Source organism: Corvus cornix, chromosome 1 (assembly GCF_000738735.6).
Source record: "Corvus cornix cornix isolate S_Up_H32 chromosome 1, ASM73873v5, whole genome shotgun sequence".
Taxonomy (NCBI): Eukaryota; Metazoa; Chordata; class Aves; order Passeriformes; family Corvidae; genus Corvus; species Corvus cornix.
Window position 1 is genome coordinate 93770197 of NC_046332.1, and position 25035 is coordinate 93795231.

Genomic DNA, 25035 nt, shown 5'->3' on the forward strand with positions numbered 1-25035 from the left:
TAATCTCTCCAGCGCTAATAATGCATGCTTGCAAACTTCTATGCTCTACTTTTTCCTGACCACATACAGTCTAAAGATTGGCCTGGCTCACACAGTCTGGAAGAGTAGGTTCCAAACAGATTCCAGCCTGCAACTTTCTGCTCTTATCTCATCCTCTTCAACCCTATTACCAGCAGAGAAAAATAACTTAGTTAGTTATACTCCATAACTTTGCTGATCTTTTGGCTGCCTTCATTCCTCTAGACATGAATATCGCAGTAATGTTTTTAAAAGCTTCTGAAATACAAACTGTGCAGAGAAGACACAGAATTTTTGTCATATTCTCAGTGATGCCTAACGCAAAAGTTTGGGTTTGGACATCTTGAGATGTTTTTAATAAAAGCTGCTTACTTAAAAACCTTCAGTGAGTTGTCTTCAGTAACCTGTTGTCCTGAAGCTCTGTGCAACACTGACAGAATTGTTTATGACCAAAAAGCATGGACATAAAGTTGGAGAAGAGGCACAGTACAGAGTAAGAGATCAAGCCTTGTGAAGGTGCTTAAAGATTGAATGGAACAGAGAAAGCATCCAATTTCTGGCTGCTTACTAGTTGCCCACATGTGCCTTTTTAGTTAGCTGAACAGTCGAATAAGTAGTTTCTGTTAACACCTGATTTTGTCTGCCATTTCTCAAATAACTCATTAATGTAACTCAAACACACATCAATTCCAATTTCTTTTATAGATATAAATTACAGATACACTTGCTTTGTAATTTGCACAGACACCCATAAAATTGTGATAGTTTTTAGCCTTTCCTTGGTTTAATGATTGGAGAGTTGTGTTTTACTCATCCATTTCCTTGTTCAGCAGAGAGAAGCAGCAGTGATCAAAAATTAACTAGAAGGATTATTATATGTAATTACAGTAAACTGTGATAAAACTGATCTCACTATGTTTGTCTTTTTGGTGTCCAGGGGACCATGGAGCAACAGGAGAAAAAGGGCTACGTGGGGATTATGGAGAACCAGGAATTCCAGGGAGGGATGGTGAACCTGGTACTCCAGGACAACCAGGTATGTCTGAAGCTAACAGCAGACTGACTGTTTGTCAGGTATTTTAAACTGTATTAATGCATGGGACTCCTAATTTCTCTGTTGTCCATAGGACCAAAAGGTGATCAGGGCCCCCCAGGATACCCAGGGGATCCAGGAGTTCCAGGACAAAAAGGATCAGTTGGTGAAATGGGTTTGCCAGGTACTGATTGCTAGGAATTTCTTCTTATTTTTTCCTCAAGTTAATATAGATCATTTTGAAGGACCGGTATGGATTATTTGTGGGTGTAGATCTGCTAAACAGATCTACAATTGCACAATTGCTAAACGATTGCACTATTTGCAGCAACTGAATGTAAGGCTTTTGGGACATTGCTTTTCAATCCTATTGTGATATACAAATAATAGGATGGTTTCCTAAGTTTCTAGGTTCAAAGTGCAAATAGCTGGATGGTTAGGTTTTCTGTATTTGTTTCAGGCAGGCAGTTTTTTGAGTGGCACCTGTTTGTATGTCTCTGATAGTCTGTGAACTGCATTAAGCTTCTTGTGTATTTTCCCTCTTTTAAAAGGTTTGGTGAGTTGCTGTGTACTCCATCTCAATTATGAACTGTAGGGGTCTGGGAATAGTAGTGTTGTGGAAAGGACTGGTAAAGAATAAAATGGAGAAGAACCTGTAACTCAACATGGAAACTGTCTCCATTGGGATGTCCTTGTGTCTAGCATATTTAGGAAATCAAACATGAAAGTCTGAAATGGTAAATGAGGACAGAAAAAATATGCTGCAGAAGAGTCACTTTGTCACTGTAGTACTATTAGAAATTATTCAAATAAAATCTTATTCAGTTCATATCTTTAACAAGATCTCTGTTTACTCTGAATCCAAGATATGACCATCTCTTATGAGTAGAGTTTATCATGCCACAAAAAGTCCCATTTAGAGAGTGAATCTCAAAAGATAGTTTACTTACTTTTATAGCTCTGAATAGCTAAGGCAATGGTGAAAAATCATTGTCAACACTGCTAGGGTACCACTGGTTCTGATGCACCCATTTTTCCCTTTCCCTTACTAGGAACACCTGGAGAAAAGGGTCTTCCTGGAGTACCAGGTTCACCAGGCACACCAGGGTTCCCTGGGCAAAAAGGTGAAAAAGGAGACAAAGGAGCACCAGGTTTTCCTGGAATCGGCTTTCCAGGGTCTCCTGGTGAGAAGGTATTTATACCCCTAAGGATTTGGTTATCTCTGCCAAATGCTTGAAAAGATGCTGTTGGCCTCTAAGCTGTTTTGTTGTATTTTCTATTATGCTAATATAACTGCCTTATGAGAAACTTGAAAGGTGTTCATATGCACAGGTTTAGATGCATTCTGTTTGATGGAACCAGTATCTCCAGTGTTCTTATTACATCTGTTCAGAAGAGACTAATTCACAGTGCTAGAAATGTAGAGAAGGGGAAGAACTTTTAAAAATACTGAGTCAATAATGTGAAAAGGGCATTTTGCAAACAGTGCAAATAATCACACTGAAATAATGTTACTGTACTTTTATGAAGATACTAGACAGTGCTCAGATACTACTGAAAAGTGAACTGTATTAATACTGTCTGTAAAGTTTAATTTAATCTCTTAATAGCATCTAATGGGATTCTCATTTGTTTCATATTCCTTTTCCTAGCTGTACAATGACAGTTATGAATTTATAAGTAAAAGTGGTAAAAATAATACTTGCTAATCTGGTAGCAAACTTACTGAGGACTCAAAAAAAGACTTTTTCTAAGGTAATGAAGTGTAATAAGTAAGTTAAGAGGCTACTTTTGAAAAGACTTTGTATAACCATCCTAAAAATGCGTAGAAAACTGCTCATTTTCATATGTAGGTATTAAGCAATTGCTAGCTTAGTTAAAAACTCTGCTAGTGGATTTTAACACCAAATTTAATCCTAAATTACTTTGTTTAGGAGTGGAAAAACAATGGAATTCTTTAAAAGTTAGATATAAATACGAGGGGTAACATATACCACTGCATACAGAAAAAACTGTTTCTGAATTAATGTGTGGATTTTATGTGTGCTGCTTCTTCTAGGGAGAACCAGGAAGAACGGGTAGTCCAGGTTTATCTGGAGATAAGGGTGAAAAGGGTAGTGCAGGAATTCCTGGAATGCCGGGTGCCCCAGGTCCCAAAGGATCCCCTGGCATGGCAGGATTTCCAGGCAAGTGTTTAAGCTTTTATAAAACAGAAACTGCAGTGAAAAATCGAAGGTAAAATGATATCAAATATCCCACATGGAAACACGTCTTCTTCCTTTCTTTAGGAAGCCCCGGCCGCCATGGAGAGAAGGGTGAAAAAGGACTCCCAGGCTTAAGTGGGATTCCAGGTTTAAAAGGAGAACCAGGTAAAAAAAAATACAAACCACCAAATGACACTTAAAATAATGTTGATCTTCAGGCAGTGGCTAAAACAAAATCTGTTGCATTCTACATTAATTTTGGCTCAGATATTTCATAGTGCATTTGTTCATTTCATAAGAAAAAGACATTGCTGTTTCCCAGGTAAACTGGGAACTCCCCCACTGAGTCAGTGTAGTGGGGGCTAATACTTCTTTTGCACTGTTTGAGGAATAGGTTTTACCACCTTCCACAAGACTGGTTGCTTTTACAGCCATTACTTCTGTTGTTTCTGAGTTAATTTAAAAAGTGTTCAGCTGTTTTTTATCCCCAAACCTGAATCACCACATGAGCATCATTACACAGATATTAAAGAAGAAATAGAGTATGGAGGAGAGTAAGTCCATTGCTGTTATGAATATAACAACATTTTTGATTTTGGAGTCCTCTGTTCTCAGTTTTTTGGCTGCAGGACACATCATCTTACAGGACAATGGACTGTGCTGTTCACAAGTCTTTGCTGGAGTTCCTGCATTCTAAACTCACTGAGATTCATGATAATTAGCTGTGTCAAAATCTTTAATACTTGGGCTCTGTCTCAGACTGGTTTAATTCAGAAGTAAACTCAGCGAAAAGTCACACTGAAATCATCATGCAATATCTGCTTGGTCTCTGTGGGAGCAAAAGAAAAAGTAAAGCTTTTCTTGAGAGAAAAAAAAGTCATAGTTAAAATGAAAATGTCAATGATTTTTCAGGTGAACCTGGTCTTCCGGGTCCTGCTGGTGCCATTGGTCAGAAGGGTGAACCAGGTTATGATGGGATTCCAGGTGCAGCTGGTGCAAAGGGTGAACAAGGTACTGTGACTGTCATCTTCAGCTCCTGTGGTATGAAAATGCACAGACACAGGCCACACAAGAGTAGCTGGTAGAGGTGTGTACTGGCTTTGAGTCCTCTGGATGAAACCTTAGAAAATAAAGTCAGTATTGGTGTCTTACTATCATCCAGCATTGTAAAGCTGATCATTTAGATGAGCAACTGTGTTTAATCAATGTAATCTCAAAAGAATTTCTTTCACAAAAGCTGGTAATACTTTAAAGAATTGTGTTTTGGAATTAACTTCAGCCTGCAACTTAGCTGTGAAATAGTGGAGCAGCCTTGCCTTCTCTTAGGGTAGGGTTTTCAGTCATACAGGACCCATTGTGCTAAGTACAATACCAGTACATAACAAAAACAGCCTCTGCCCCGAAGAACTTTTGCATAAGCCATTTATTTGGAGTTTGTATTTGCGTAATAGAGTTTTATTCATTACAGGTTAAATGTAAGTACTTTCCCAGCTTCTAATTTTTTGCTGTCTCTGTACTGCAGGTCTTCCAGGTAGAGGACTTCCAGGGTTTCCTGGTGCAAAGGGAGATAAAGGTGAAACACTTAAACAATTTTAAACCTCCTTCCCAACACACAATAACTGTAATTCTGTAATGCAGACATACTTTCTACTTAATTCTTTTACATCCTGTGCCTTCTCAGAGCAGGCAGAAGCTCTGAGAGGTTCAAATACTAATTTCTGTTACAGTGGCAACATCTTGGAGCTAGATATACCCTAAAATAGGTAATTATTCATAGTGTGGAATTTACTGACTGCAAGCTGTGCTGTGATGAGGTAATATAAATAATTGTATTTGTGTGCTGTGCTTTTGACTCCCAAGTATCTCTGTTTTCCTACTAATTTTGCAAGAATCAAAATTTAGTGAGGTTCTGTGCACCAGGCAGCTATAGGTAGTAGTTTTGTGGCCAGGATACTGCAGTAATTATTTTTGCCTGAATCTGTTTTGCAGCCCTGATGTATTAATTGCTAAAATAGTTATTTTCTATAGCTCAGTAGAGCATGTCTAAGCTATGCACAGGAGCGTGGTGCAGAGATGCAAAAGATAGCAGAGTCCTTGTGAGATCTCACTGAAAATTTTTATTACCTGGGCTCAGGACTTCATAGCTTGGGTACAGCCACATGACTATGAAAATTCAAGTCCCCTTATGTTCTTTGAAAAGTGTGTCCCTACACTGTGCTGTGAGAATGGTTTGATTGGCTCGAGTCAGTGCTTGTTCAAGGTGTCTGTAATGCACCATGCTCCACTTTATGAAATAAGTATAATAAGTCCTAGACACCAGGCTGCAATAGATACAGTAGTGAAGACATGACCAACTGCTGTTGATAAAGGAACTTGTGTATAATTGAGGAATTTTCTATTTTAACCATCTGGAAAACACAATTCAACTAGTCCATCCACAAAATTAATGTGACATGGCAGGTTTTGAAGAACTTGCGTAGCTTTAAATATCAATGCCCTACCTCACTCATTCATTCTATCAATACAGGACACTTGTCTGGACAATCCGAAGTGATAAACCAGGATTTCAGTATATCTTTTATTTAGCATCTTAGACTAATTAACAGTCATTAACTGCTGCGAATGCCCTAATGTTAGAGAACTTAATAAATTAAACAAATTTTCTAATCATAGGTCAGTAGGCATGTAGAGTGCTAGATTATGAGAACACTTCTCTCACCTTTCCCATCTCTCATTTTGTCAATCTAGCTCATTTAAAAATATCTGGGTCTAGACTAAATCTGTGGTCTACTTGCATAATTTCTGTTCTAAATGCATTGTAGTTCCAAAGAAACAAGTTCAGGACTTAAAAACCTTGTTCTGCTCAGGCAGAGAGCCAGGGATAGTGTTCTCTATAAATGTTTCTCTTAGTATTGTACTTATACCAGTTACTCTATATTCTTTTGCTCAATCCAAAATTAGATTGAATTGCAATTGTTAACTATTTGTACAAGCCTGAAAGTAAGTACAGTGGGTCTAAATCTAGATATTAATAAAAAAATATTCAATTTTTCTCCAGGAGCAAGTTCTTTTGTGCTTAGTCAAGCACAACATCCATTACTTGACTATGACAATAATAATGGCTGTGGAATAAGGGTTTGGGGGCTTTATAGTCTTAGTGTAAGGGGTGATAGAGGGATGCTGGATGTTAATCTATTTTAAGACTGACTAAAAATAGCCCAGTGATAAGATAAGAAAAGGTATGTCAGTCAAACTACTTTCCTCGTATTTTATATCATCATGTGAAGAATAATACAGTTTTCCTGAAGTTTTGCATTTAGAAATGTGTAAAGTTAAGGTCAGTGTTTTCAAAAAGAATAAAGCTTACTATGAGTGGATAACAAGGCAGAAGGTTTCAGTGATTGTGACCCTCTCTCTAATCATGTTCTGTGGTCGTTTCAAATCTTAGGTGCAAAAGGCGAAGTGGGTTTTCCAGGATCCCCAGGAAGTCCAGGGATCCCAGGCCTGAAAGGGGAACCAGGATATGCAGGTCCACCAGGCCCTAAGGGGAACCAAGGTCTTCCTGGACTACCAGGAAGTGCAATTGAAGGCCCTAAAGGAGACAGAGGACCCCAAGGCCAACCTGGTCTTCCAGGTAATTCTTTGTCTTTAGTGTTAGTGTATTGCTGTTCATCGAGGCTCACCTGATTGATTAATAATACAATCAATATTGCGTATCTTTGCTTATCCTCCTCTCACAGGTCAGAGAAAAGCCTTGTTCATAGGCAGTTTTGGCATTATGTTCTAGAACAGGCTGATTTTATGTCCTCAGGCAGTTGGCTTTGTCCAGAAATCTTTCTAATGTTGAGAAGGTTGCCTTCCATTTCCATGTTTCCCTATGGACTTTATTTACTGTTTTGAGGCATCCGGGGCTGTATGTTCCTATGTCCTGGAGTGTTAATGTATTTAAAAATGGCCCAGCATGGCCTTTCCATGGCAGTGGCCCTGTGCTAGAGGCTAAGGAGGAGAGTGGAGCGGAGCTACAAAATATCTTTAGTATGTTTCTGCCTGGGGATGTACTATCTGCTTGTTCTGCACATTTGGAAAACTCCCTCTATTTTCAATCAGCCACAGGCTGAAAGATGATTGGATGAGGAGTCTCCCTTCAACAGATTGTTCTACTTATTTTCTTGAAATATTACAAAAATTATTTTTGTTCTGTCTATCTGTAGACCCTGCTTGTCCTCCATCAGGTACTGCTGTAAACCAATTTTGCTACTAAATACTCTTTTCTTCTGGTATTTAGGTTTACCAGGTCCAATAGGGCCACCAGGACCTCCAGGTCTGAAAGGGGCCAAAGGAGAGCAAGGGAGCAGTGGCTGGCCAGGGTCTCCTGGGGGTCCGGGAATGAAAGGTGATCCGGGTTTCCAAGGAGTGCCAGTAAGTTACTTTCAGTACACTCCAGATTTGCTGAAAGCTAGTTCTTGTAATTAATTGATATATTAATCATAGAATTTCTTGTTCAAAATAATGATATTTCATGCTCAAAATGCCTTTGGACTCACTGCTGATGATGTAAAGTCAGTTTGAAAGCATTTCAGTGCTCTCCTTGGAAAGGCTGCCCCAGTGAGCTAATGAACTTATTAGAAATTTACAGATAGTGACTGGTAACATACAACACCCAAAATATAATTTACAGTGTTTTAACGGTACAGGATGGCTGAAGCACAGCCATAAATCCCGCAAATGCATTAGTAGTTAATTTTAAAGGTTGCATACTTCACGATAAATTGCCTTCTGAAAATACCTGAACTGTTTGCTTTTGTTATGAAAGCTCTCAAATAAAGTGCAGTTTCAGTACTGTCAGTCATGAAATATAGCTGCTGATTTAGAAATACAAACAGGCAATACTATTAATACATTTTTGTCATATATTATTCATTTTCCCTGGCCCAAAATAGTCTCTTTTCGGTATACTAGCGAGAATGAAGTTGAATAGGATAGTCACCCACAACAGTTGGTCTTCTATATTCTTTCTCTCGAAGTGTATGCCTTTTTCCACCCTGAAAAATATGCTCTATTTTTTAGCTTTTCATTTCTTATTTCCTTCTACACTGGGAATGGAGGTTGTCTAGCCCAGAGTAGAAGGAGGGTCAGAGGGGATCTTATCACTCTCTACAACTCCCTGATGGGTGTCAGTCTCTTCTCCCAAGTAACAGGTAACAGGACAAGAAGAAATGGTCTCATGTTATGTCAGGGAAGCTTTAGATTGGATATTAGAAAAAAATTCTTCACTGAAAGGGTGGTCAGGCATTGGAACAAGCTTCCCAGGGAACTGATAGAGTCATCATCCCTGGAAGTGTTCAAAAAATGTGTGGATATAATACTTGAGGTGTTTGGTTTAGCGGTGAACATGGTGCTGCTGGTTTAATGGCTGGACTTGATCTTAGAGGTATTTCCCAATCTTAATGATTCTATTAAAAAAACCCAACCAATAATTACAATAAAAATATTTATGGAAAAAAGAATAATTCCTAGTCTACAAAAGGAAGAAAGACTCAGGAATAAGGTTCTGATATGAAATGCAGGGCTTTAAAGGTACACTTTATTCTTGATAATGCAAAGATCTAGTGCATCTTTTTCTGCATCCAGGAATGTCTCTTCACAGAGACATTAAGGATTTGCTTCTGTGTTCATACCTTTTTGTATTTGATACCATACCGTACCATACCGTACCAGCTTTGAAGGTAGTAAATTCCAACATAACACTCCAGTATATTTTCCCTAGTTTAAGAATTTGCAGTACTTCTGCAGAGAGCTAAATTTCTATACCCCAGGAGATTGTAAAGCTTTTCACTGGTTGTTATACAAGTCCGAGACTGTTTGCTGAGAAAGAATGGGAAATGCCAAAGGATTTTGATTCCATGCCTTCAATCAGAGAAAATGTTTCACTCTCCTTGAGCACAATTCATAGTGGCAGGTTGTTAACTCAGTGTGAAATGCTGCAGTGAGAGTGATGTTAAATATTAAGCTTCTTCTGGTGATACGTACTAAGATGACTTTCTAATGTCTTCATCCTCCCCAGTGTGACAGGCTCCTGCCCCAATTATGGCTCAATTGCTCATACAGGTCTCCAGGTACATGGATACCTATATCAGAAGGGAGATTTTGTTGCAACATGAGTGACACAGGCCAGAATAGTGAATACAGAGACCAGACTGCGAAATACAAATCCCATGTTTTTTTCCTGTTCATTTTAGTGTTGAAATGTGAGAAGAAACATTTTCCTGAAATAGTTTTGTTCTGTTTGGAACAGATCCAAAAAAGGTGTTGTTTACCAAGCTATATCTGATGAGAAAAAAATGTTTAAGAAATGCATACTGTTGTGGAAAAAGTATTTTGATGGAAAGCTTCCAATAAACTCCTCTTATAAATCCATTTTATAATTATAACCTAAAAAAATATATTTAAAATGTCCATCTTTGAATGTGATTGACTCGTAACTGCCTTCTGAATGAAAGTTGGCCCTCCTGTTGTGGACTTCAGAAGTTCACATATTATGATACAAAGAGGCAGCCATTTCTTTAAACAATCCTTCATACTGTGATTATGTGACTGAAGGAAACCAGAGAATCTTACTTCATTCATGCCTCCCTTAGCACTCTTGAGAGTAGCATTTCTTTTGTTTGACTTTGGAGTCTTTGGAAATTTCACTGTGGACATCCATTTTTGAACTAGTCATCTCTTCTCCCTTTAAAATCAGTGGAAAGAATTAGACATTTGTAGTGAGCTGTTCTTCTCACCTTAATATAAACATCTAATTTGCACTGAATGAAAAATCACTCCTTGTGTGCTTATTCTATTGCTTTTCAAATATGATGACTCCTACTGGTATTATTTTTCACTGGATATTCCATTCACATCTCCAGCTGGTTGGTAGGTTACTTAGCAAAGGGATTTTGTTTCTTTCCTCCACCTGTGTTCCACATTTTATTACATAGTGAACTGTCACTGTCATACCAATTCAACCAGGGAGAAACTCTAAACTATACTTACAGGCTTTCTGCAGACGATCTGCAGCAGACAAAAGAAGAAAAGGAAATTGGTGGCCATTTGAATGACTATTTACAGAGTCTTTTGAAATAGGGGCTTGGTTTTCCTTGAAGTGAGGCTACAGTGAACTTGTTACCATTAATTTGAGGGGAACAGTTTAGAATGGTGAAGGCAGAAGGAGGAGTTCCCATTGTGTTCGAAGTGTTTTAAGTCCTTGAGTGTTTTAGCCCTGTTGAAAAGTAAAAATCTTCAGAGGATTATAAATTGTTGAGCATATTTAATTTCATCCCATGTGTGATGTAGAAGTTTTCAAGTCTGCTGTGGTCTAGAATTACCCCAGTGAATTATCTAACTAGCAACCTCCTGCTGGGACTGCACGGAAATTAGTATGTGCCGAGACTTGTGCTTGCTGATGTTTTTCATAATAATATGGTCAATGGTTGAGAACCTTTTTACTGGCTGCACTGCTACTACGACCTTATTTTGATCTGGTATCTTTGTGAGGCAAAAAATAGTTAAGAAAGAACAAAATGTCACTCTTGTTCCTGTAGGAGAAGCTTCTCATCTAATCAAGGGAGAGAATGACCATTTCTTAAACTTAATGGCTATCTCATATTATATTTTTTTTCATAGGTTTTCAATAATACACAGCCTATTTGAGAGTTATATCATAATATACATATATTTATATGTATAAATATACATATATTTATATGTATATATAGTTATATCATAATATAACTATATTATAGATATTTATATTTAATATTTATATTATTATATTATATTATAATAATATATTTATATTATTGTATTATATTATTATATTATATTATTATTTATATTATTATATTTATATATAATATAAATATATTATATATACATATATTTATATGTATATATAGTTATATCATAATACATAGGATAACTATACTTCACATTTTCTTTTATGCAGGGTACTCCTGGTTTGCCAGGAGATATTGGTCCAAAGGGTGATCTTGGACCTCCAGGAGTTCCAGGTATTCCAGGTGAGGAGAAAACTTACCATACTCCTGAAAAGTATGCAAAAATGTCTCTTTCATATCCTTTCTCTCTCAAAAGAGATGCTCAAAGAATGTTGACTCTATGTTACAAATAACTGAACAGGACACTGAAAGCTTCATCAAAAAGCATACAAGAGCACTGAGATTTTTCTCAAGGTTTTTTGCCTTTTGCCTGTTCTTGCTTTGCAAATATTAAATGTGCACTTCCTTTAATAGATGGATGTAAAATTGATTGTTAGTTAGTACCAGTCAAGAATCTTGAAGATTTTCTTGAGAATTGAAGAGGCAAATGTTATAGCTATATGTGAGGAAATGGGCTCTGTGTGTCTCCCCTGTTGATTATATTCCTGCTACCATCACTATCATGTACATGAAAACACCATGTGTATAAAAAATACAGTTATTAATAGAAAAAACATAATGCTTTTAATCTAGAGAATTATATTATTAAAGTAAGAGAACTTTGAAGAGAAGTAAGAGAAAAAATAAGAGAAATTTATTTTCAGTCATCATTTCTTTGGTGACTTAGTGCTGCTGTTTGTATCATGTTCCTGCAAACAGTTAAAAAGTACTTGTGCAAATTAAGTCACGTAAGTCAGGATCATGGGGTCATACATGATTATTCCACACATATCCTTCCAAATCAAGAAATTACAGAGTTTTCATCAAATATTTCCTTTGACTTCAGGTCCAAAAGGAACTCCTGGCTTCCCAGGCCTTAAGGGTGAGCGAGGTGACCAAGGTCTTCCTGGATCTAAAGGTATAATGTGAAGCTTTGCCTTTTTTTTTCCCCAGACGCTTTTGGTAAAATGGTTATTTGTGATTAATTTGTAGTTATTTGTGACTAATCAATGGATAACTACATCACCCTTTTGTTCTGTGTAAAAATGCAGAATATGAAACCAGGTATCATGTAGCAGCATCTGAATGGTCAGTTAGCATCACAGAATGGTTTGGGTTTGAAGGGACCTTAAAAATAATCTAGTTTTAACCTGCCTACCATGGGCAGGGACATCTTTCTCTAGACCAGCGCCCCATCCAAGCTGGCTTTGAATGCTTCCAGGGACAGAGCTTCTGTAGCTTCTCTGGGCAACCTCTGTTCCAGTGCCTCAATGCTCTCACAGTAAAAAACTATCCTCAAGTCCAACCTAAATTTACACTCTTTCTGTAAACACTTCTTTCTTTCACACTGTTGCCCCTTGTCCTTTCGCTCCAGACCTTGGTAAAAAATCTCTCTCAGTCTTTCTTATATATTTATATATATATATATATATAGCCTTTTTATATATTGAAAGGCTGCAGTGAGGTCTTCCCTGGGCCTTCTCTTCTCCAGGCTGAACAAGCCCAACTCTCTCAGCCTGTCTTCATAGAAGACCTGTTCCACCCCTCTGATCATTTTCATGGCCCTCCTCTGGACCTGCTCTAACCAGTATATGTCCTTCTTGTACAGGGGACCCAGAGCTGCATGTAATAGTCCAGGTGGGGTTTCATGAGAACAGAGCAGAGGGGGAGAATTACTGGCCACGCTTCTTTTCCTGTAGCCCAGTATTGGCTTTCTGGGCTGCGAGCAGACATTGCCCATTTTTCATCTACTTGTGTTTCCCAAGTCCTTCTCTGCAGGGCTGCTTTCAATCCATTCATCCCCCAGTCTGTACTGCTGTTGTGGATTGCTCTGAAACATGTGTAAGACCTTGCACTTGGCCTTGCTGAACTTCATGAGGTTCCCATTGGCCCACTTGTCACACATGTCAAGGTCCCTCTGGATGGCATCCCTTCCTTTCAGCATATTGGCTACACCACTCAGCTTGGGGCCATTTGCAAACTTGCTGAGGAAACTCCATGCAGCCTAAGGTCTGGACAGCTATTTCAGTCCATGAGAGGTCTGTCTGGCTGGAGATATCAACACAGACAGGCTTCTGTTTGGGAAGCTTTGCAGTTTAATTCACGTGTAAAGTCTAGGACACATTGATACCTTGTGACTATCTGTGAGAGGCTCTAGTCTCTGCCTGCATAAATGGCAATACAAGGTAACGGTTTTTTGCCTTTTTTTGTTGTGCAGTACTAAATATGTGCTGATTTTCTCTGTTGATTTCCACAGGTTTACAAGGCCCACCAGGCCCACCAGGTCCTTTTCAGCTTGTTAAAGGAGATCCTGGCTTACCTGGCCCTGTAGGACCAGTTGGTCTCAAGGGATTCCCAGGACTTCCAGGTCCCAAAGGACAGCAAGGTGAGAGTTTCTAATTTGTCAGTAAAAAACCATTTTAAGTAATGTAAAAATAGACCAAAGGTAGGCTAGATACTGCAAGATTTTTGGTATGATATTATCCAGTTTTTGTAAGCCACTTAAATTGTGTCAGTGATGAGGAAGGGAGTCCTTTTTGAAGCTCATCCAAAACAGATGCCTTCCAGGTGATTTTTTGTAGGCTCTCACTCTGCAGTCATCACATCAGTATCTGAAATCAGCAGTAAGCAGAATGACTTGCAACACTCTGCTCATCCTTTCCCCAAAATGTATTTGTTAGGGTATCTTCTGTCATTAGTCTTGAATCCAAACTTAATTCTTGTGTGTCTCTGGGAGAAGACAAGCATGAGGAAAAACACTTGGTCCTGGAGTGAAAAGTGCTTCCTGAGGAAGCTTGTTCCATGGTCCTAGATTTCTTCTTTTAGTCCAGATATTGAAATTTTTATAAAGAGTAGATGAACTGCAAAAATGAAGCACATTGGAAAATATAAGGGAATGGAGCAAAGGGTAGGACAAATGAAATGCTGGCACAAGGACACATGTCCTTCAGAATGATGGGACATGGAGAGTGGGAGCTCAGGAGTGTTAAGATTCTAAGGAAAATCTTTTTTCCTGAATGATTTTTGTTAAGTTGATGGGGAATTACAGTATAATATAATGAATATCCTCTTGCTAGTTGATACAGTAGATATGAAGGTTTTCTCTTGAAGGTGGGAATACAACTCTGCAACTGCTGTCTTTTAAGAAAGAGCTATGAAATAGTCTCAGTGATTGAACACAGCATGGGTTTGCTTGTACAGGACCTATCGCTCTTCGCTAATAGTCAATTCAGCACATAAACACAATATTGCTTTTTGAGTGATCAGGAAAAGGAAAGCTGTGAGCATCTAAAGCTTCTGATGAGTCACAGAGATGTTGCAATGATGCTGATGGTATTAACTTCCTTTTCCTGAAGTCAGATTTGCTGAGTTTATGTAGGATTCATAGCATCCCTAAAAATCGATAAAGGAAGACATAAAATATGTCGGAAAACTTGTTTGGGAAGAAGCTAAGAGGATACCCATTTTCCCACTGTTCATGACCCTACTTTTTTATGGTCTGTTTTTGATTGAGTTATATGATAAACAGAGAGAGAAGGGATTGCTGCCTTTCCTTTTCATAGTCCAGGCAAATACTAGTTATTTTAGGTGCATGCTCTCTCCTTACTTCTCTGTTCTTCTCTACTATATAGTCACTTTGCCTGCATATAACCCTCATATGCGCTCTAGATACGGAACTGTATGCACTGAATCTGCATGAGTTTGGTTTATGCTGAGGCATACCTGTTCTGTACTGTATTAAAAGCCAAAAAGCCAGAACTAACATGAAATAATATCCAGTAATAATTATTGCTTGTTTTTCAACAGGAGTGACAGGACCTTCAGGTGTACCTGGACCACCTGGTAGTCCAGGGTTTGATGGTCAACCTGGGCAGAAAGGGGAAATTGGTCCTTATGGTCCCCCAGGTAAGTCCATGTGTTCTTCAAAGACTTAATTCCTTCATGGAAAAATAACATGGTATTAGGTGTGAATGTATTTAATTTCACTTCTTTAGTTGTGTAGGGAGAGTACTGCTGTCTGCAGAAATAAAAGGAGCCTCTCTGTATTGCAGGGCCCAGAGGATTCCCTGGTCCACCTGGTCCTGATGGCTTGCCTGGGGCTATGGGCCCACCAGGGGCACCATCTGTTGCTCATGGCTTCCTTGTTACCAGACACAGTCAAACCATTGAAGAACCGTCGTGTCCATTTGGAACAAGGCTGATTTACCACGGCTACTCCTTGCTCTATGTACAAGGCAATGAAAGAGCACATGGCCAAGATCTGGGTAAGTAGAGACCAAATTAGAATTCAGTTAGAATTCATTCAAACCAAATGTATTGAGCAAATCTGTGTAATTGCTCTGGCCCAGACCTAGACATCCCAGAATGAGGGAAGATGTTGCAGTGAATACAACACCTAGTTACTGAGATGGCTCGTGGGGTTTGGACAGTCTGATGGAACTGGGTTTGCTCAGCCTTAGCAGATGTTTATGGGGAGGCCTTTATTGCAGTCTGCAGCTGTCTACAGGGAGGGTAGAGAGAATGGAGTCCCTTCTCGGAGAGTCTCAGTGACAGAAGAAGCAGTGGACACAAGTATGAGATACATTTCAGTGAAACATAAGTGAAAGCTTTTTTATCATGTGGATGGTCAACCATTGGAACAGAACCCCAGAGAAGTGGTTGAATTTCTTGTCTTTGGAGATCTTCAAAAGTCAACTAAATCTGGACTCACGCAACCAGGTCTAACTGGCAGTAGGATAGTTGACCTCTAGAGGTCTATTCCAACCTAATGTATTCCGTAATTCTACAGGCTAGAGTGGGCTACTCCTTGCCTTGTCCTGTTCCTTCCTGGTGAAGCTAAGGGAAGTCACTTCCTCTGAGAGTACTGGGCCCTCCAGAGCAAGTGTTCTTTGCCTTTTTGGCTGCTCCTGGAAATAACTGTTAGGCAGTTGGCAGTGGTTTAACAAAACTGTGTTAAGAAATAACCTTTCACTTAACATTTCAGGCACAGCAGGAAGCTGTCTTCGTAAATTTAGTACCATGCCTTTCTTATTCTGCAATATCAACAATGTCTGTAATTTTGCATCAAGGAATGACTACTCCTACTGGCTGTCTACTCCTGAACCCATGCCAATGAATATGGCTCCTATCACTGGTGATAATATCAGACCATTCATCAGCAGGTATGGTTTCAGTTCTGCTGTATTTATAAAGTAAAAAAGCCTGTGGTAAGAGTGTAGGGTTCTTTAATTTTCTGGACAAGGCTTTTAATCTGTATATTTTTATTTCCTGCCTTTAAATTTAAAGTTTGAATTCTTTTGATGAAATGTTTCGAAGTGTTCATGTTTTCAGTTTAGACTTTGATCAAAAATAAATCCATTTTGGGGGAAACGCAAACAACTAGAGTAGTCTATTTTGAGTATAATTGAAATGAAAAGATTTACTTTGAAATGTTGTCTTACAAAAGCTATGATGTACTTTGAAGGAGAAAAAGTTTTGCATTTTTTCACAATTCTTGTCCAAAACACTTCTGTTTTTTGACTAGCCATAGCTAGAAGCTTTTTAGGGCTCAGTTTCCTTTTGTTTGAAAATGGTAACATTTTTATCATAGACTAGACTGCCAGGCTTCTTCCATTGTTTTAGACATTCTGCTTGAATACAACCATTATTGTCTAAATTAAAAGAAACAATTGCAAAATCAATCATCTACTTTTTAATAATTCCAGATTCCCAGCTAGCATAAAGAATGGTGCTTCTATTGGAGACATAACTGTTCTGCATCAATACATGTTGAACTTTTGGTTCATTTTAAATTTTAGGGCCACTAGAAAAACTCTTCTGGTATAATATGTACAGTGCTGAAGGCAGAGTTGTGAGGAAAAGTGTGGAAAACTGCCCCACCGTTAGGTATGAATCTAACAAGGGAATCTTCGACTTACAGCTTAAGTAATAATCATTAGATACAGACATTACTGTCCTTTGTGTCATTGCTTCTAATCTGTATCAGCTCTTGCTGATGCCTCTTCCAGCCATATTTAGTGAATGGGAGTGGAGATTGCTGGTAATGATTTCTCAGGTACATCCAAGAGAAAGGACAATCCAAATCATCAGTAGGTTGTAGTCTGGGCATCTGGGGTCTTCGAAAAGATGTATGGCTCTACTGCAAAACATTTGCTATTTGTTTTGCATAGTGGAATCCATCTTGTGCCTGCAGTTGTACTCTGTATTCTTACTTTTGGTTTAGTGCCAAAGAAGTTGATATGTCTTAAAAATGAATGGGCAGACTGAGGACAAGATTCTCAAGAGAGACTATGTTGGTCTTACATTTTTGGTTGTTCATTGCATGTGAATGGAAGGGGCTTGACTTTCAGAAAAATTCAAATTACCAACTTCTGAAATGCATATTCCTTTTATGCCATCCCATACCATGCACCCAAAATAGCCTTTAACAATCATGTTTGAAACTCTTGCCAAAGGAGGTACTAACCAACACTTTGCCTTATCTCATGCCTACGGAGTAGCTTTTGCACCATAAAAACGTGTAAGTGTGTATATGTATGTACATATGTGTGTGTGTGCATGTATGCTTATGTGTTTTTCTCCTTTTAGTTATAGCAACCAGTGAGATAGTTGTAAATTCTAATTTTAGAAAACTAGGAAAGAGTCTGAAAGACTCTTCTTTCAGTTTATTTTATTAGTTTATGCTTTTTAACCAACAGTTTTCCCTGTCCAAAAGTTGAAAATGTGTAGAAGTGTCATTTGCTGCCTTGAGTCATAGGACTTCTTTTCAAGTAAGGCCTTCTACTGAAATACCAGAAATCTCTTGAAGCAAAGCAGAGCTCCAAGAATAGATGCAGCTTTACATTCCTTCTTTTAACTTACTCTTTCATTGATGTGTTTCTTAAAATAACTCTCTTGGTTCTGCACTAAAGATGAAGGCAGTAGGTATGAAAGCAGTCTTCACAAGGCAGAAATAGAATGCTTTCATTCTGAATTCCTTTGCTTCTCTGCATTTTCCAGAATCCAACTTAATCCATTTGCACTTGATTCTTTTCCCTGCTCTGATAACAGGAATCAGACTGTTTAGTTTTGAATCATTTTCATCATTGCTAACTGCAGCAGCCAGTTGAGGAGTTGTACAAGAAAAAATGGATTATATCTACCAAATTCCTTATTACCAGCCCCCATATTAAAATTCCAGCCCAGCTCATGGATTTTTTACAATTCTCCTGTGAAGGCATGATTGGTCATTGGATTATTCAGTAACCTAGCTGTTCTGAGATGCAATGAATTTATCTAAAGTAAAAGAACTGGTGCTGCATGCCTTTCTGAAGAATTGCTTTGAAGTTTATTGTTCAAGTTACTTTGCTAGAAATCTCTTACTGCAGATACAGAGCACAAATGTAAATAGCAAAAACTTTCAAGGAAAATGCATGGGAAAGAGTCTGCATTAGATTAGATTAGCAGTGATTGCCTTTGTAAGGCATTTGCCAGAGAGATGGCTTTTTCTCTGGAAGTCAGAGCTAAGTTTAGGATGATGAATTGCTGTTACTTGTTTCTGATCACAGTAGACCACTTTTAAGTGATACTTGCTGAGTTGCAGTGTTTGGCTATTTGCCTCCCATGTTCATGACACTGAGCACTTTTAGAAACTACAGTACAAATGGGACTAGAAAAAGACAAATACATGTAAATCTTCAGATAAGAGGTCTCTTACTCTCTTCTAATAGGAAAGCTAATAGGAATAAGACTTAACAGTTGAATTGTCTCTAAGTAAGGGAGAAATCAGAAGTTTAATTTCAGAAAAGAAATTAGATATTAACAAAAAAGAAAAACCCATTGGCTGTTTTTCTAAATGAAACATGGTGATTTTCCTTTGGTTTTGAAGTGACAACATTTTCTCTTGTAAGATTCCATAAAGAAAGTAACTTCTGAATAAAGAAGTATTAATCCTTAAGTGCACAGAGCTCATTCATGTCTTGGTCTTTCTAGATGCTCTGTGTGTGAAGCTCCTGCTATGGTAATAGCTGTTCACAGTCAAACAATTCAAATACCACCCTGTCCTGAAGGCTGGAGTTCACTTTGGATTGGTTACTCCTTTGTCATGGTAAGTGCACTGAGATGTACTCTGAGCTGAGGAAAGCATTTGCTTCAGGGTTTTGATCTATGGAAAGTTAATATCTGACTCTGTTGCTTCAGGTTTTAGGAGGGCATTAGACCTCCACTCTTTGTAGTGACTTCAAAAATAATCTGATCATTTTCACAGGCAAGGCCTGGGCATGGTCTGAGACACAGCGTGGATCCAGAGCTGTTAGCACTTGGCAGTGGGAGAGAGGCCACTGTGATGTGGGGTCGGAATGGGGTTGAGCTATTCAGATAAAAGCTGTACCAGACCTTATGCCTTCTGGGCTAAGAGCTGGCCCTGGCATGTTGCTTACATAGAGATAGCTTGGGTCCTGCTGTCTGTCCTGAAGGACTTCTGTGCATACAGCTGCCCTGAAGTTGAATTTGCTGATGTGTTGTGCTGCTGTTAAGTGAGAGAACCCAATGCCGTCTCTGGAGCCTTCAGCTCCACCTTCTTGTTCCTCCTGGAGCTGAGCAACAAAACTGCAGATGGACAAACAGAGGACAAGGAGAGAAGTGTGAAGAAATATTTGTGTGAGAGAGTTCATCGAAGTTGTAGCAGAAGAGGTAAAGAGTCCCTGTCTGACAGATGCTTTTGCATTTTCCTAGCACACCAGTGCTGGTGCAGAGGGCTCTGGCCAGGCCCTGGCGTCCCCTGGCTCCTGCCTAGAGGAGTTCCGCAGCGCTCCCTTCATTGAATGCCATGGCCGGGGCACCTGCAATTATTATGCAAATGCTTACAGCTTCTGGCTTGCCACTATAGAAAGGAATGAGATGTTCAAGTAAGTGCATGATTTATTTATCATTCTTTGAGACTCAGTTGAGCCTTATCGTTGAATAAAAGAAGTATTTTTTGAAAGTAATACATGTTCAAGTATTGGCTGTCCACCAGAACAGTTAGTTTATGTAGTTAATTGTTTTCATAACAGGAAGAAAAAAATTAGTAGCTTTTGGGGGAATTAATGAATGTATCATCAATTAGTGTTTGCAATGTGTCATTTGTACTGTGTATTTTGCTTTTCAGAATAATCTAACAATGTTCACAATTCCACTATGTTTTTGATTGCATTCACCGAGTGGTAAATGGGATAGGTTGACATACTGATTGAAAGTAAATTAGAATGTACAATTTCCTGTAATGGATGTTAACGTATAATAGAACCACTTGCAATTAGTATAGGTGTTAAACTAAGTGAGTTGAACAATTATTTACCTTTTCCTAATGTTAGAGGAGCTATGTTTGAGTAAAATGCAGCTGGTGGTAGTAGGCTTTGTTCTCATCTCCTGTACATAAGTATTTTTCAACACAGGCTAATTTGCTCCATATGAATGTTATTAATGTGTTAGCATGTAGATCACTTTCCATGTCTGCATAGCTTAACTGGTCAGCAGGCATTCCTCTGGAGTGCAGGCAAGCACCCTCTTCCACCACAGTCCTGACTGCTGCTCCTGTTACCCTTCATCTCTTCACATCTTCTAGATCTGTGAATGCTGCCTTGTCTGTCTCAGAATGAAGCAGGTTGTTTAGCCAGTTTTCACTGTTTATCAGATAGTTGTCAACAGAGTAGGTAGAAAAACTGAGCACTGGGACTGAATATTACTGGGGCTGTGATAATCTCATCAACCAGAAAAACTACTACCAAAACCACCCTACCACTGGGGTAAGCCCTGGATCCCTAGGAAAGAGGAAAGCCAGTCAGAAGAAAATGTAGAGTGAGCCACTACAGTTGTTTCCATTCTTTGAGTCCTACCCAGAGACCTTTCAACTTCAAACTTTTTTCTGGCTACAAACTATGCCTCAGATTAATAAAATAATCCCAGATCAGGGGACCTGCTCTGCTGTCATAAATCACAAATACTACTCAATTTCCTGTAAACTCATAATTTTTTTTAATGAAAAGCACTGAATGCAAGCACACTTTTGTCTGAAAAGTATCTGTTTCTAGTTGCTAGGAGTAATTCCTTATGATAGTTTGGAGACTAAAGGCTTTGGTTTGTGTTTCTGTATGACATCACATAATTTCCTTTGCCAGCTTTTCATTTGTCTTTAAAGTCACAAGAGTTAGCAGAAACTCATGAACAGTCAAATTTCAGCTTCTTTGCCCGATTTTATTACCCAAATTCTAGATTGTTTTCAAACTGCTGCTTTAACAGATAGTGTTCTAGGTTAAGGAAGTGTTCTGCCTCGTGAAAGAACTGAATTCATCAGTAACTGTGAGTATGTGATGTTTAAACTAATCATATGATAGTTTGTGACCAAACTTGGAAGTGATTACACACTGGAGAATTTAGGAACACCTTCTTGATTCAGCACAGGCTGGAAGAGAGACTTGCATTCAAAGTTGGTGTTGTCCATTATAAACCTGAAAAGTGTCTGTTTGTTTCAACAATTGTTAATGGGTCTTTTAATTTCTTTCTTTTCAATAGGAAACCGACTCCCTCAACTTTGAAAGCAGGGGATCTACGCTCAAATGTTAGCCGTTGTCAAGTCTGTATGAGAAAAACATAATGACTTTTGAATTTCAACTAATTTCACACAATATGGTGCTATTCGTTTAACAGCAATGAAGCCTAGACATATATCATATGTACCTCATTGTTGTCCAGTATGAAAACAGTAAAGTGCCTTTTAGGACCTTGCATAACTAACACACACTGCTTTACTGGCCCTGTCCTTGCTAAAGAAGAAAAGAGACAACAAAGATAAGCTTCAAATGTTGACATGCCAAATGGCACTTTTGATCAAAGTATATGTATTTTTTATATAAATGCAATGCACTGATAGAATAAAAAGTCAGCATTTATCCAGAAAAAAAATGCAAAGGTGCTAGGAGGTATGCAGTTCTGCCTTATACTGTTTGACCCCCCTTTCTCATTCTTGTATTATATATTTAGATTCATTTTTCTTCCCCAGATAAGTTTGTTACCATTATCTAGGTGTCTTAAAATCCCAGACTCTTGGGTATGTACTTATTGTTCTTGTACAAAGAAATACTAATGTAAAAAAGAGGTTTGGGATTACAGACTGTGGTTAAGCAACATGTAACCATCTTTTCACAACATAGTGTGCCATCCTGCAAACCTTTGCTTCTGTTTGTAGTCCTTAGTGCTGTCTGGTTTTAATGGGTCTACATCTGGAAGAGATTGCCAAACTGGCTTCACAAATAGGCAAGTCAGTGTTTCTGCTGTGTTGGTACTATGCAGCTTCTTTGTGCAGTAGAACAAACTTTCCTGTGGAATAAAGAATGATCCAGTAATGGTCAAGAAAAAATATATATATAAATATTTTAGTAATTTATATAGATATCAACCATTAGGCAAATCAAGCTCTGAGTTTATAATTTCAAAAAGAAGCTTACAAAATTTTTCTTCTTTTCAGTGTCATGAATTAGGTGTTAAATGCCAAAATATGATGTGAAATGTTCGTTTTACATAGGCCATTTCAATGCTGAAGTTGCAGAGACTGAACCCAGGTTAATAGCTATTTGTGTTTATAATAGCAAATCCTGCTTTGAGCTTATAGTCTTTATTCTGTATTTAATATTTTTCAGGGTTTTAAACACTACTCACACACTGAATGACTTGATTTTGAAAAGTATAAGGCCTTAATTTTGTTAATATTGTGCCAAAAAAATTCTTCGAAGTGGCCTCAGAAATATTTCTAAAGAATTTCTATGCAATGATACCATTGTTTGAGCATGTCTGTGTCCAAAAATGTTTTGTGGACTATTACCATGCAAATACCAGAAGATTTTTGCAAATGCCAAGGCCTTTGTTAATTTCTTACATGTGTATTTCTTAAAAATTCAAGTTTGTAATAAAACTATTTGTGTAAAAAAAAAAAAAAAACAGAAGAAAGGAGCAGTTTTTACTAATTTGTTATTAGCTATCATTTACAGCAATGAATTAATTTTTAATAAGCCACCAATAAATGCACAAGCTTGATGCAATCCTAGATGATTTTTGTTTTGCACATCTTGCAGATGTACAAAGCATCTTCTAATGGGGGAAACAGGACACTGTGCTGACACCTCTGTTGTTATCTTGTAAGAACTGAAACTGATAGATGAAACATGCGAAACATCTATCACTGAAATATATTTGATACGAACACATTACAAAAATCTGCTAATTTCATCTCAGCTCATGGGAATCAGTCAAGTTATGCACGTTTTTCACTTTTTCTTTAGTTTTTCATGCACAAATCAGGACTGAATTATACAGGATAAAAATTAAAATATCTCATATAATTTTGCTTGTAAGTGGGCAAGGTGAATTTTGGCTCTGGTTAAAGAGGAAATGGGCCATGCTATAGTTTTCCTTGGCAAAAGCACATAATTTGTTAAAGTTTCATGCTGTTTTCCCAAATTTGTGAAGACACTGTGGCTGCTGCTGCTGTTCTGAACTGGGCTTTCACTTAAAATCCTTCAGGGCATTCTCTGACCAAATGACTGAAGGCTCCTGGATAGAAGCTGGTCATTTTGTTTAGCAGTGATTCTTAACTCTCATGGAAGTTTTGACATCTGATAATTTTATTTATGAAAGACCAGTCCTCATGAAAGTTCCTTGCTAGTCTATAAAAGTCTTACTGTGTCTAAGCAGCCTCATGCAGGGTTTTCCAAAGTGACACTTGATATCCAGAAGAAGAGGAGACTATAAGGTGATTCCTTGTGGCATCTAGGAAAAACTGCGCAAATATTCAGTCTTCACTAACTCAGAGCATCCAAACTGCTGCTCACACTCTACAGCTTATGTCCTGGTCAGCTAGGGATTTAATTTGCTATGGTCAAATTGTCTTAGAATTGCCAGACAGTTGAGTTTATAAAGTCCTTCATGTATGTTTAAATCATCTGGGTGTGTATGAACCCTTGTCTTCTCAATTGGGAACATCTGGAAACAAGGTCCTTTGCAAATTTTCAAAAAGTGCTTGAACTGTAGTTTGGTATCTTCCTTATCTAATCGTAATTATTTATTCCATAACCTCCAGCTCATATAATGACCTAAACCATTCTCATGCTAAAGATGCTATTTATTTTTAAATCAGTCAGAAAACTTTTTGATGCTTATTGAATATCAGTCAGATATTCATATTTCAGATGAAAATGTGTGAACACTTGATTTTGATGCCCTGGGTGAGGAAGAGCCCACGTGAAACACTGCCTTGCTTTCAAAAATCTCTTAAATACCCCATATTCAGGCATTTATGGCCATTGTTGTGGCTACAATACAGTTCATTGTGTGAACAGGCAACTGCAAACACATCAGTTATTCGTCTTGCAGAAGCTTTCAGGAGAAAATTTTTGAGTGCAGTACTTGAAGAGTTGCTGTCATGATCCAAATAAATACATTTCTAAAACAGCAGGTGGTGCTCTTGCTCTCTTTGTGGTAACATTGGGATGGACAACTTTACACTAACAAATACCTTGGTCTCTAATGTGCTAACATGACTCTATTGTCTATATGACTATTTTCCCATGTCTCCATCTCTATTTTGACATGTCCTAATCACCAGCAATTTTCCTTTTGAAATAGGAATGGATCAGTTTTCAGTTAAAAAAAAATTTTATACATACTGCAAAATAAAAATAGAATATAATTAAATGATCCAATATCTATTTTGAAACAAATGATCTCTTAGCCTGTGTGTCTTTTCTGATAAATGTACATTCAGTTTATATCTCTTATCCATTTTATAGTGGCAACTTCCTTGATGAAATACACTTTTTTCTATGTAACATGACTCCTGAGAACAGTATCCCCC

The 25035-nt window shown here is 38.1% G+C and overlaps 1 protein-coding gene across 1 annotated transcript in view; it reads left to right on the forward strand.

Moving 5' to 3' along the window:
- The window catches only part of COL4A1 (collagen type IV alpha 1 chain), a 120555-nt gene extending 95923 nt beyond the window's left edge, over positions 1-24632 (forward strand). The window contains exons 35-52 of the mRNA XM_039550060.1: positions 956-1054; positions 1146-1235; positions 2104-2243; positions 3111-3237; positions 3340-3420; positions 4168-4266; positions 4778-4828; positions 6704-6889; positions 7541-7674; positions 11243-11315; positions 12019-12090; positions 13429-13557; positions 14979-15077; positions 15224-15436; positions 16156-16333; positions 19143-19257; positions 19884-20056; positions 21702-24632. Of these exons, the coding sequence (XP_039405994.1) occupies positions 956-1054; positions 1146-1235; positions 2104-2243; positions 3111-3237; positions 3340-3420; positions 4168-4266; positions 4778-4828; positions 6704-6889; positions 7541-7674; positions 11243-11315; positions 12019-12090; positions 13429-13557; positions 14979-15077; positions 15224-15436; positions 16156-16333; positions 19143-19257; positions 19884-20056; positions 21702-21783 (2141 nt within the window). The 3' untranslated portion in view covers positions 21784-24632. The remainder of the gene's footprint in view (positions 1-955; positions 1055-1145; positions 1236-2103; positions 2244-3110; positions 3238-3339; positions 3421-4167; positions 4267-4777; positions 4829-6703; positions 6890-7540; positions 7675-11242; positions 11316-12018; positions 12091-13428; positions 13558-14978; positions 15078-15223; positions 15437-16155; positions 16334-19142; positions 19258-19883; positions 20057-21701) is intronic.
- The last annotated feature ends 403 nt before the right edge of the window (positions 24633-25035 follow it).